This window comes from Lipotes vexillifer, unplaced genomic scaffold (genome assembly GCF_000442215.2).
Source record: "Lipotes vexillifer unplaced genomic scaffold, Lipotes_vexillifer_v1.1 scaffold1993, whole genome shotgun sequence".
Taxonomy (NCBI): Eukaryota; Metazoa; Chordata; class Mammalia; order Artiodactyla; family Lipotidae; genus Lipotes; species Lipotes vexillifer.
In genome coordinates this window covers 288,071-299,205 of record NW_006770701.1, presented here as the reverse complement: position 1 = coordinate 299,205, position 11,135 = coordinate 288,071, and the positions used below count along the sequence as shown (strand labels likewise).

Here is an 11,135-nt window from a genome sequence, read left to right as displayed (position 1 = left end):
CATAAAAATCCTCCAACAGGATCTGCACTGTTCCCTACCCCACTTTCCCAACCTGTGTCGATCAGTTGGGTACTGTCTAGGCTTGCTGATTTCCACTGGTTTCTCCTTTTATTGCAAAAGGTCAGAAGACACTTCCATATTGTTTTTGGACATCACGAACAGGGTCAGCATCTAGGACATGGGACATCACAAATGGTGGGTCATACAAATTTGATGTGACTTTTTACAGCCTTTCAGGGGAGAGACTAGGGAGACGTTAATACATAAGAGCAGCTGAAGCTCCTCCTCTCACAATTCTGGTTCTAAGACAGGACAGAATGCCTTCAGAGCCTCAGAAATAAGACAATGCTACCGCCCTTGATCCTCTGTGAGATGTGGGTGAGTGAGCCTGACTGGGGGCTTAGCTCTGAGATGAAGAGCTGCAAGGAGGACCTTCTCATGTCTCCCTGATGAACTGTCGGGACCCAGACTTTGCTGGTTAAGAAACTGAAGGATCACAGCACAAAGGGTTACAGTGGACGAAGTACAGGTGTTTATTATGAATTAGGGTAAAAACGCTTTTATGCCTCTGACAAAGTAACAACAACAAAACAATCACTCTGATCAAAGGACCTCCAGGGTTGCATATTTCAAAAACACAGATAAATATCTTACGACAGATAAATAGCTTCAACGTTTGGGTATTTTCCAGAAGCTTCTGAAAAATTTCCAGGGGGTCTGTAGAAGGGGATGTATGACCAGTGCATCCCCTTCCCCTACCCCACTGGAAAGAAATGTCCAGGGATTGGGCTGCTGGAAGGGCAATATGGACCCATTCAAATTTCCTCCCAGGGACCAATCCCTCCTAGCCCTAGGGGATGTCCTTAGCAGGTGGCTGTTCCCTGGTCGGTGGGGTGGAGGGAAGGTTGAAGACCAGGAAGATGGATGTGTGGCTTTTGCTAGAAGCCGTCCATAGCACACCCCAGGGTGAGGTGAAAGGCTTCTAGGTGGGAACTGGGACAGTCAAATTCTTGCCGACGATTAACTGGGCCCTCATTTCAGAAAGCAATGCTGTTTTTATAAATTGGAACTGCCTTTAAGAAACAAAACACACACACAAAAAAACCCAAAAAGGAATAGAAAATTTTATGCTGAAAAAAGATCCCCAATGAAACAATCAGTAGCACATTGCATCTGTGAAGTGTCCCAGCTCCCTATAAAGATTATGTCTCTGACAATGGTTTCTTTCCAAGGTCATGGAGTAGGTGTTACACCCCAATCTTCATGTCCACATTCTGCAGGTTCCGCCTCTCATCTGCGGTCATAAACTGGTCTGGGGTCTCTGACGACTCCTTGTTCACCAAATGCACCATCTCCTGAGACTTGCTAGCTTCTCCGTTGAGTCCGCTGGGCTTTCTCTCCTCCATAGTGCCATTGCCATTGTTGATCACCAGCTTTTTCTTCTGCCCACACCTAATAATTTAAAAAATCACGTGAGAAATGGGTGCAATGACCCAATTATCATCGTCACTGTCACTGCCACCATCACTACAGTTGATGACAATCTGAGTATGTTTCATCCTACTGACTCTTAACAAGTGGCACTTCTCAAAGTGAGGTCCTTGAGCCAGCAGCAAAATTTAACAAATGTAAATTTGTTAAAAATGCAAATTCTCAGCCCCACCCCAGACATACTGAATCAGAAAACTCGAGGAGATGGGCCCAGGATCTGTGGTTTAGCAAACCCTCAAGGGCTTTCTGATGTGCACTTGAGTTCGAGAATCAGTGGTCACAGCTCTGGGAAGCCAGTGCTGCTATTATCCCATTATCACAGCCAAAGAAATCTTGGGGCTTAGACAGTTCCATAACTTGCCCCAGGTTATTCAACAAATACTAAAAGAATTGGGATTCAAACCCCGGTGTGTCTGACTCCCAAGTTCTAACTCTCCTTCCACCATAGCACGGAAGGGAAATGTTTGCCTCTTTTAAACTCCAGCCGTTTCTGCAGGCTCAGATAAACCATCAACGGAAAGACTGTAAGTCATTCTGATTTGCGTATTCAAGGAAGTCCCATTACTTCCTCTCCCGGTCAACACGTCGTGGGCCTTGTCAGGGTTATTACTGCAAGTACCAAGAAGAATGAGACAACTCTTTTCTAGAAGTATAAGGCCATATTGATTTTTCTCTTAACATTGGTTAACTGCCGTATAACCCCGGATATAAGAGGTTTAACTACCTCCTAGGCAAGTTGTTCACTATTACTTTAAGATTTCTCAGTAACATTACTTAAGATTCAAATGCAGAAGGTCTTCTATGGAAGAGCATGCATGACCTTGGCCTTGTTGCTGGGTCAGAGCATTGCCTTATCATACCCAGCCTGACGCAATGCTTCCTCTTTCCTGTAACATAATCACTGCCACACATCTAGAAGTCAGATGCTGCTTAAACAAAAGCAAAGGTGCAGACCCTCACAACTACACACGGAGTGGGGATGAGGGGAAATGGGATAGCATTTATTGGACACCTCCCGAATGCCAGGCACTTTGCATGTAATTTCACGTAATCCTTACAATAATCTCACAAAGCAGCTGTTATTCCCATCATACAGCAGTGGAAACTGAGGTTCACGGAGGTTTAGAAACCAGCTTGAGGGACGGAGTCAATATTCAAATCTAGGCTTTTATGACCGAAAGCCTGGGCTCTGCCACACTCTATTCAGGCTACTAACCATCTGGAGATTTGGAAACAGTATGAAGTCGGAATTGTTCACTTTGCCACTGGATATGTGGAGTTGTACAGACAAAGCTTCTATTATTCATGATCATGGGCCATTCCCTCTGGGACTGCCAAGGCCATAAGCTTTAATCCCTTGTTTGGGGAAGTAGACATTATACATCCTGAATAGGAGGTTGATCCTGTCTCCTCTCGCATGACGCTTGATGAGGGCTCGGGGGAAGAAGGGTGCTTGACTTGTGATGGTCTGTGGGGCTGGACATACGGATACAGTCCATATAGACAAGAGCAGGGGCTTGGAAGGCCTGGTTTGGGGACCTTAACGCTGTGTGACCTGGGGCAACTCACTTCACTTCTCTGAACCTCAGCTTTCTTATCTGTAACACCAGGCTGTTAAGAGTACCAGTGTCAAAGGATTGTGAAAATCCCTTGAAACAGAGGCTGGCACTGGATACATAAGTCTACCACTGTTTTGTTTGTTGCTCTTCTGAACAACGTGGGGTGAGGAAACCGAGGCCTTGGATAAGCACTTAGAACAGTATCTGGAACACAGTAAATGTTCAAGAAGCACTTGTTGTAATTGTTAATGTAACCAGAGCCACATGAAATGTGTTTGGTTTGTTTCTTCTGGCTACCTCCACCCACCTTGTTATACGTACTCTGAAGATGATGGAAAAGGCCAAAGGTGGACGCTGCTTCTGTTTTTTCAGATTGCCAGGGGGTATCTCATATGTTCTTTGTTTTTGATAGTTTTTTGTTTAAATTCAATTTTATTGAGTGTAGTTGATTTATACAACGTTGTGTTAATTTCTGCTGTACAGCAAAGTGATTCAGTTATACATACATATATACATATACACTCTTTTTCATATTCTTGTCCATTGTAGTTTATCACAGGATAGTAAATACAATTTCCTGTGCTATGGAGTAGGACCTTGTTTATCCATTCCATACATAATAGTTTGCATCAGATGTTTTTTGGAGAAAAGGTGTCTTATTAAAGTAAATCCCATTCACCTACCTAATGTGTACTTGAGAAGTTGGATAAAATATTGTGGGGAAGTGATTTATACTCATAAAAAATGTTTGTGCAAGGGGGTGAAGTGGGGAGTAATGTTATTACCCTAAACGAAGCTGATTTTGAAAGTGGGTAACATTCAACGTGAAGGGCTTAGGAATATTGGCCTTGGGTTTGGTCCTGACCCCATTTCCCTTTGGATTCATGGTCTCTGTTTTTTGTCTGAGTTCTTTCAGGAGGGCAGGGTGATGCTCATAAATAACTCAGCCCAATATTTGGTGCTCCGGGCATTTCATAAGCACTTTAAAAAAGCAAGTTCTCATTTTTTCATTCTTATTAGTTATAGGAATGTTAAAAGAAACATTAGAGCTGAGGGTACTTCAGAGGTGATCCAGCTAACCTCTTTTCTGAGTCCAAGAAGTCGAGCGTATCACGCGAGGTATGGCAGGAACTACGCCGGATCTGCAACTTTATGACTTTATGACTCTAAAGGTCAGAGATTTTTACTGATCTGCCTCTTGCCTGTATCTCCTTTCCCCTTCAATCTCAGGCATTAGCTGAGGATGCAGTGACGACGCGCTATAGAAGATGCCAGACCGAAGCCTGGCCAGGAGCGGGTGGGGTTTAGGACCCAGGTAACATATCTTTAGGGCATGGGGGAATTTATCCTGAAAGACTTGGGTGGGTGGGGAGTAACTTAACAACTGACCTTCTGTCTCTTCTACTTGACAGTCCTTAAAGATATTTAGAGATTTATTTTGCATTGTGTTGGAGCTTTGCCATTCCATCCAGCAGCCACCAGCCAGATGTGTCTCTTTAAATTTAAGTTAATTCAAATGAAATGAAATTGAAAATTCACTTCTTAAGTCGAACTAGCCACATTATGAGGGCTCAGTAGCCACAAGTGATTAGTGGTTGTGTATTAGCACAAATGTGGAACACTTTTGTCATCACAGAAAGTTATACTGGACAGCTCTGCTGTAGAGGGCAGGAGATTGGGTGAGCAGAGATTACAGTGAGCTACACTGCTACAGCTTTAAGATGATGGAACTCACGGATCACTTCCTCGTGGAAGCCCGTGTTGAACTCTCCCACCTCCACTTCAGCAATTAATGCTTTTCCACTTTTATCTTTTAACTGTAATTAACAAAACAGGGCCTGGCCCAGAGAATGTTCTCAATAAACATTAGCTGACTCAAATTCAACGGGCCAGTAGTGTCACGAAATCTCAAGATTCTTGCAGAGAAGTGATGGTCCCCTTTTCGTTGTAATGTCTTCCTCTTCTCTGCAGCATTGACTGTCGTAGCCACCCCTCAAAAGAGGTTTGCTGAATAAATGAATGGCTGCTGTAGGCTTCTTATCTTCAACCAAACTTTCTTTGATGAAAATAGGATTCTGTATCCCTCTATAATGCAACGCGCAAAGCAGAAAGGCCTCAGCCTTTTAAGAGGATTAGAAATGGGCTGGCGGCTTTAGAAACACACTGCACACTCAGGGGCCTATGCAGCTGTTAACCACCCTTTAGCTACGTGGCAAATCTGTTTTTGATTATCAAATCAGGACATAGTAATTTACAGCATCCAAGCAGCTACTTTCCCTGTGAGACACTTGCTGTGCCAGCTCCTGTTTCCTGTGTCCCTGTTTGCCTGTTGCCAGGGTGACCACTGGTCTTGGCAGGAGGGGGAGGAAAGCAAGGGGGCCCGTTTTTGCTGCAGACATGATGAGAAGCGACACAGGAGCTAACCAGCTACACTGCAGGGACTCCAGCTGCTCTGGGGACAACTGAGATGCTTCTCCAAGTTCTCCCCCACGCTGCGAGCATCTGAGGCCAACGTTTCTATGGTGACGTGCACAAAGCTTATGGACTGTATATGTGAGCAGAAGTGGTGCATTCTAGGGCCTGGAACAAAAGGATTGATTTCTGACAATAGGAAATTCATATTTAATTGAGCAAAAGTCATCTAGGAGAAAACACAGAGGCCGAGGGAAAGGATAAAGACTCTTTGTAAGGGCTCCCTCAAATCGCATTATTTAAATTCAACTAAAAAATAAAAATCTCTTTCCATTTAGTCATGGGAGACTTCTAGGAGGTCTTTCAGACTTACTTTCCTAGTTTTTGCTCCTTATAAAATTGGCTATCATGACTAATTTTTTTTTTATTATGCCCTCAAAGGTACAGATAGCAACACAGCTCTTCGACTTTAAAAGCACTTTCTTTAACTTGTACCAGTGTAAAACGACATTATTTGATTTCCTCCGATAAGTAGAGATACTGCATGGGCTGTAACACGGCAATGAAATGAGCTGTTTCTTGCTTTCCAAAAGCCAACAAGAAAGATTCTAGAATTTTCTCCATGTCTTTCCCCAAATGGAGGGGCATTTTCTGGCCTGTTAGATGATCTAGTGATACAATCAATGTGGTCCCACTTGGATGTAAGATTCTTTTGCCTTATAAGAAGGAACCTCAAGGCATGTTTACCAAAGGTTAAATGTTCCCCTGCATTTGCTTGGAGAAAAATCGTGGCTCTTTAGAACACGTTGAACAGGAAATTTAGAATTACACTTCCGGAATACCCCTGTGAAAGCTCATTTCCTCTGGTGCTAGAATTACTGTCCTCCTTCACTTCATTTTAGGTACATTATTTCTAGAGCCTGATCACAGCTCAATCAGGTATATATGCATTGCGTACGTCCCAAAACGATAGGCCTTGGTTGAGGTAGGAGAGAGGGGACGTTTGACAGTATCAAAACAGCCCACATGCCAGTTCTAGGGAGCTGTCGTTTTTCAGACTTCCCTAAGGAAAGTTTTTTTTTGTCTCATACACCTCAGTCTCAGGGAACTCTACCTAGGCCGTAACCTGAATCCTTTCAATGACAGCTTCCAGAAAGCAGAAAATACTGTCATTCCAAAAAAAAAAAAAAAAAAAACCCAGCAAACAAAGACACAAACCTAATACCTGCTTTAGGTAAGCGTTCTAGAACCTTCTAGGGGCCTCAGACAGGCTAAAGGGCCAACCCCTGAATCTCTATATAGCGTTTTTGTGCGCTATGAATTCACAATAAATATGTGTTTAATGAATGAGTATATCTTTTATGTCTTCCTGGTGAGATATTGCACAACTTTCAGCACATAGAGTCCCCATGAGCTTAATCCCCCCAAAATTAAGAACCAAAAAATGTCAACCACTATTTAAAAGCAGATGTCCAAATAATCACAGTCTCCTTTCTCTAAGGAGTATGCCAGAGCAGAGCTTCTTAAACTGTACTGTCCACATGAATCCCTTAGGTCTTATCAAAACACAGACTCTGATACGGCAGGTCTGGGGTAGGGCATCGCATGCTGCCTTTCTAAGAAGCTTCCAGGGCGCGGAGGCTGCTGGTTCCAGGGGCTACACTCTGAGTAGCAAGGACGTATCACCTAAGGCTTTTTAATTTTAGATTAAAGTATGGTTGACTTACAATATTCTATTAGTCCCAGGTATACAACCTAGTAATTCGATATTTTTATAGATTGTACTCCATATAAAGTTAATATAAAACATTGGCTATATCCTTGTAGCTTATCTGTTTTATACTTAGTAGTTATACAGCCCAAGTTTAAATGATGCCCTTTCAAAGTTGAAGGCCCTGAAGAGCATCCCCTTACCTTCTCCTACTGTTGACAGCGATGCAAACTGCAAGAATCAAAGCCAGGGCCAGGAGAGATGCCAAGATGATCAGCCATTCTGGTGGGAAGCAAAAGATATCCATGAACTTGGGAAATAAGCTTGTGAAAACAGAAATGCACTTTACAAATTGACCTGGTCCAAAAAAGAATTACAGTCAGCTCTATACATGGATCCAACCAAAGGTCCAGTCAATAGCCAGATAATACTGGAAGAATTATTTTGCTGTAGGTCTTTGCCCAACAGGACTCTTGTTTTCATCTCTTATCATCAGTCAAGATTTCCAAGTCCCCCCAAGAAAAACACGTTTCCAAAAATGTGCAGAATGACCTGTGGAAACCTGTAGATGCCGTTGGTGCAATGTTATTAAATAAATTAAAGGAACATTACTTTCCTATATGAGAGCATTCACCTTACATTTTATTAAGGAACAAAAATGGAGGCCACTAGAGGGTGGGAAAAAGGACATTCCTGTGTGTATAGGGCAGGGTCATTTGGCAAAACTTGTCAAAATCCTTGAAGATATACAGCCTTTGATCCATCATTAACACTTCTAGGAATATATAGGACCTCAGACTTAGCTATAAAGATGTTTATTACTGTGCTGTTTGTGATAATAAAGTTGGAAACAACCTACTATCCAACAGTTAGGGACTGGTTAAACGAATTAGGGTACATCCATTGTATTGTGTACTAAGATACAGGGGAAGAGTATTTAATGACATTGGAAAGCTGTAGCCAACCAGTTGGGAATGTAGTTTACTAAACAGTGTGTATAATTACATGTTTTTATAGAAATTAGATTGAAAAATAACAGGACATACATGAAAATGGTAACCATGGTATTTCTGGATGGTGAGGTAGATAATAAGGGATTTATATTTGTACACTTTTGTTTAGCTGTATTTTCAAAAATGTCTCCAAAAAGTAATGTATCACTTGTAGACCAATAAAATGTTATTTATATGTTTTAAAACCAAGCTTTAGTAGGATTAACATATGACTTGACAATTGCAAGTCAATTGCAAAGTGGGCCGTATATCCACGCAATGAACTAAAGCTTAAGGAACAAGAAAAATGGGAAGCCATTCACTGGCCATTCTTCTTTGGGAAGCTTGATTCTCCTCTGATTTCCTGCTCAGTACTGCCTCTGTCTGACCTCTCCCTGGTTAGGTGAGTCTGGGGAGGGAGGTAGAGTTAGGAGGTGGGGAGGCTGACAGGAAGTTACCATTTCTGTTCTTTTCCCAGGGTTCTAGCCCTGAGATGCTCCATATTCACTCTCACTAGAGCTGGGGAAAATCTTGCTGCCTGATTATAGCCAACTGCATACCCCCGCCCCCCTCCCCGGCTCAGCCCACTCCCCCTCTCCACGTGCTCTGCTCAGATAAGCCGAGGTAAGGGGATGCGCCCACACCACGTTCTTCCCTCTCCCCAAGGGAGGCTCAGTCTGCAGACCTCTGAAGAGCAGAGTTAAAAGAGTCATTTACAACCCTAGGAAAAACCTTCCTTTATTGTAATCCCCCTTTACAAATGCCCAGTTTTGAGCCCAAGTGGAATAAAGAATTTGCCTCAAATGCCTTAAATCCTGATGCTCAAGGGAGCCAAGTGGCCCAGGCTTCTCACTGCACATCACACATTCTGAAACTTTCTTCTGTCTGGATCAGTAAAGAATGTCCCTCGAGAAAAAGTAGTTTTTCTTTTAGCTTTTATGCCAGAAGAATATTCTCACTCCGCCTAACATGACCCTTGTATCTCCCCATTGTCTGCAATGCAAGGGGAAATTTACACGCTTCACCCCAAACCCGGAAGTAAAGAGATAACCGGACTGGGATAGGAAAAGGATCAGGGGATGACAAGGAGCCCCTGGGGTGACCACTCATTTGGGAAGGAAGCTGTAGTAACTAACATGGCGCTTCTTTGGGACAGACCAGGGACAGGTCTAAATATGAGCTCAGTCAATCTATGGGACCGAGGAAAAAAGGAATGTTCCATCCTTTCCCACCAAGAGGCTGTGGTGCTCTCATTCACCCTTTAGCTTGAAAAGAGGAGCCACACAGCTTCAAGGTTAGACATGCAGGAGAATACGCTTTCTAGCTGGTCTCTGCTTCCTTTCTGGGACATTCAGAGAGACCCACTTTTAGCATTATTTTTCCTTCACAGCTCAAAACTCACCTGGAATTTGAGGTTTCCGCATAGGACCTGAGGTTGTGTTTGCCCCACGATCCTGACTCCCACTTGAGTGCCCTAAAGAGAAAAACAACATCTCTCAACCAAAGTTTGGCACGCATAACCATGAGTTCCTTACAGAGTAGCACATAGGGCCAATCTCTATGTGCTGCATCACTGTAAAGCTATGTATAGATTCAAGCCACAGACATTTATAATGTGTTGCATGAAAAAACACTTCCCCAGAAAAACTCGGTTTGATTAAGGCTAAGGTTTGGAAATGTTATTTTTCTACAAGAGCATGAGAATTCTCAGCAGCAGTACTATGCAGTGTTTAAGAGGCTGTAAAGCAGGACAGCCTTGGATTCAAGCCCTACTTCTGTCTCTTGCCAGCAACATCTGCTGGGTCAAGTCATCCCTCTCTAGGTCTCAGTTTTCTCACTCATAAAATGGGGTAATAATAGAATCCACTTCATCATCATTTTACAGAGGTTTAAAGAAGTGCACAAGAATGGTAATTGTGTGCAGTTACTGTAATAGGGAAGAACCTCTGTTTCTATTACAAGTCAATCACTAAAGGGATGCTACCTATAAGCTTGAATTATACATAATGGCCCATCTTTGGGAACCCTGCCTCCCAGGGAATGAGCATTATGGTAAAATATCTGTTTCACTCATAGGAAACATTCTGATCAGCCTCACCTGTGAATGACTGCAGGAAGGAAGAAATTAACACATCCCTTCCGAGGCTGACCGGAAACCAGGAAAAGTTTGACTTTATTCCCTCCTCTTTTAGGATAAAAGAAGCCTGAATTCTAACGCAGGCAAGGTCGTTCTTTGGGATACCAGTCCATCTTCTCGGTCTGCATGGCTTCCTGAATAAAGTCACTATTCCTTGCCCCAACACCTCATCTCTTGATTTATTGGCCTGTCACGCAGCGAGCAGTATGAGCTTGCACACAGTAATATTACAATTTTCTGTTTTTAACTTAGGATCTTGCTACCCTGGACCAGCAACCTCACGTGGGAGCTTGCTGGGAATACAGAGTCTTAGGCCTCATCCCAAATGTCAGAATCCTCATTTTTAACAATATCCCTAGGGGATTCAAATGCTCCAGGTAGTTGAAGACAAATCTTAAAACCATATCCAATATCTTCAATAGATATAAATATAGGCATTAAAAAATAAGCATTTGGGGTGGGAGGGGCAATGGCCCCTTCTGTCTGTGAAAAATCACCCGAAGGAGAGTGCCTGTTAATGTATCCCTGAAACATGCACTGCTTAGAAGACAACATTTTCTACTGCTACAAAACCAAATAAGGAGACAAATAAAGGATCTCAAACTGGAAGGAACAGGAAGCATCACAAGATAAAGAATCCAAAAGTCAGAACGGGAGGTTCATCAAAATGACGGAGGAGGGGCTTCCCTGGTGGCGCAGTGGTCGAGAGTCCGCCTGCCGATGCAGGGGACACGGGTTCGAGCCCTGGTCTGGGAAGATCCCACATGCCGCGGAGCAACTGGGCCCGTGAGCCACAACTACTGAGCCTGCGCGTCTGGAGCCTGTGCTCCGCA

General features: G+C 43.2%; 1 protein-coding gene across 6 annotated transcripts in view; it reads right to left on the bottom strand.

Moving 5' to 3' along the window:
* Nucleotides 1-514: 514 nt before the first annotated feature.
* Nucleotides 515-11,135, bottom strand: part of CD44 (CD44 molecule (IN blood group)) — an 87,176-nt gene continuing 76,555 nt past the window's right edge. For 3 of the 6 annotated variants that reach the window (XM_007446318.1, XM_007446319.1, XM_007446320.1), the window contains 3 exons: nucleotides 9,568-9,639; nucleotides 7,377-7,455; nucleotides 1,094-1,452 (listed from right to left, as the gene is read on the bottom strand). In XM_007446318.1, coding sequence (XP_007446380.1) covers nucleotides 1,248-1,452; nucleotides 7,377-7,455; nucleotides 9,568-9,639 — 356 coding nt within the window. In that variant the 3' untranslated portion in view covers nucleotides 1,094-1,247. Of the gene's footprint in view, nucleotides 1,453-7,376; nucleotides 7,456-9,567; nucleotides 9,640-11,135 lie in introns of all 6 variants that reach the window. The other 3 variants (XM_007446321.1, XM_007446323.1, XM_007446322.1) reach the window with 2 other exon arrangements.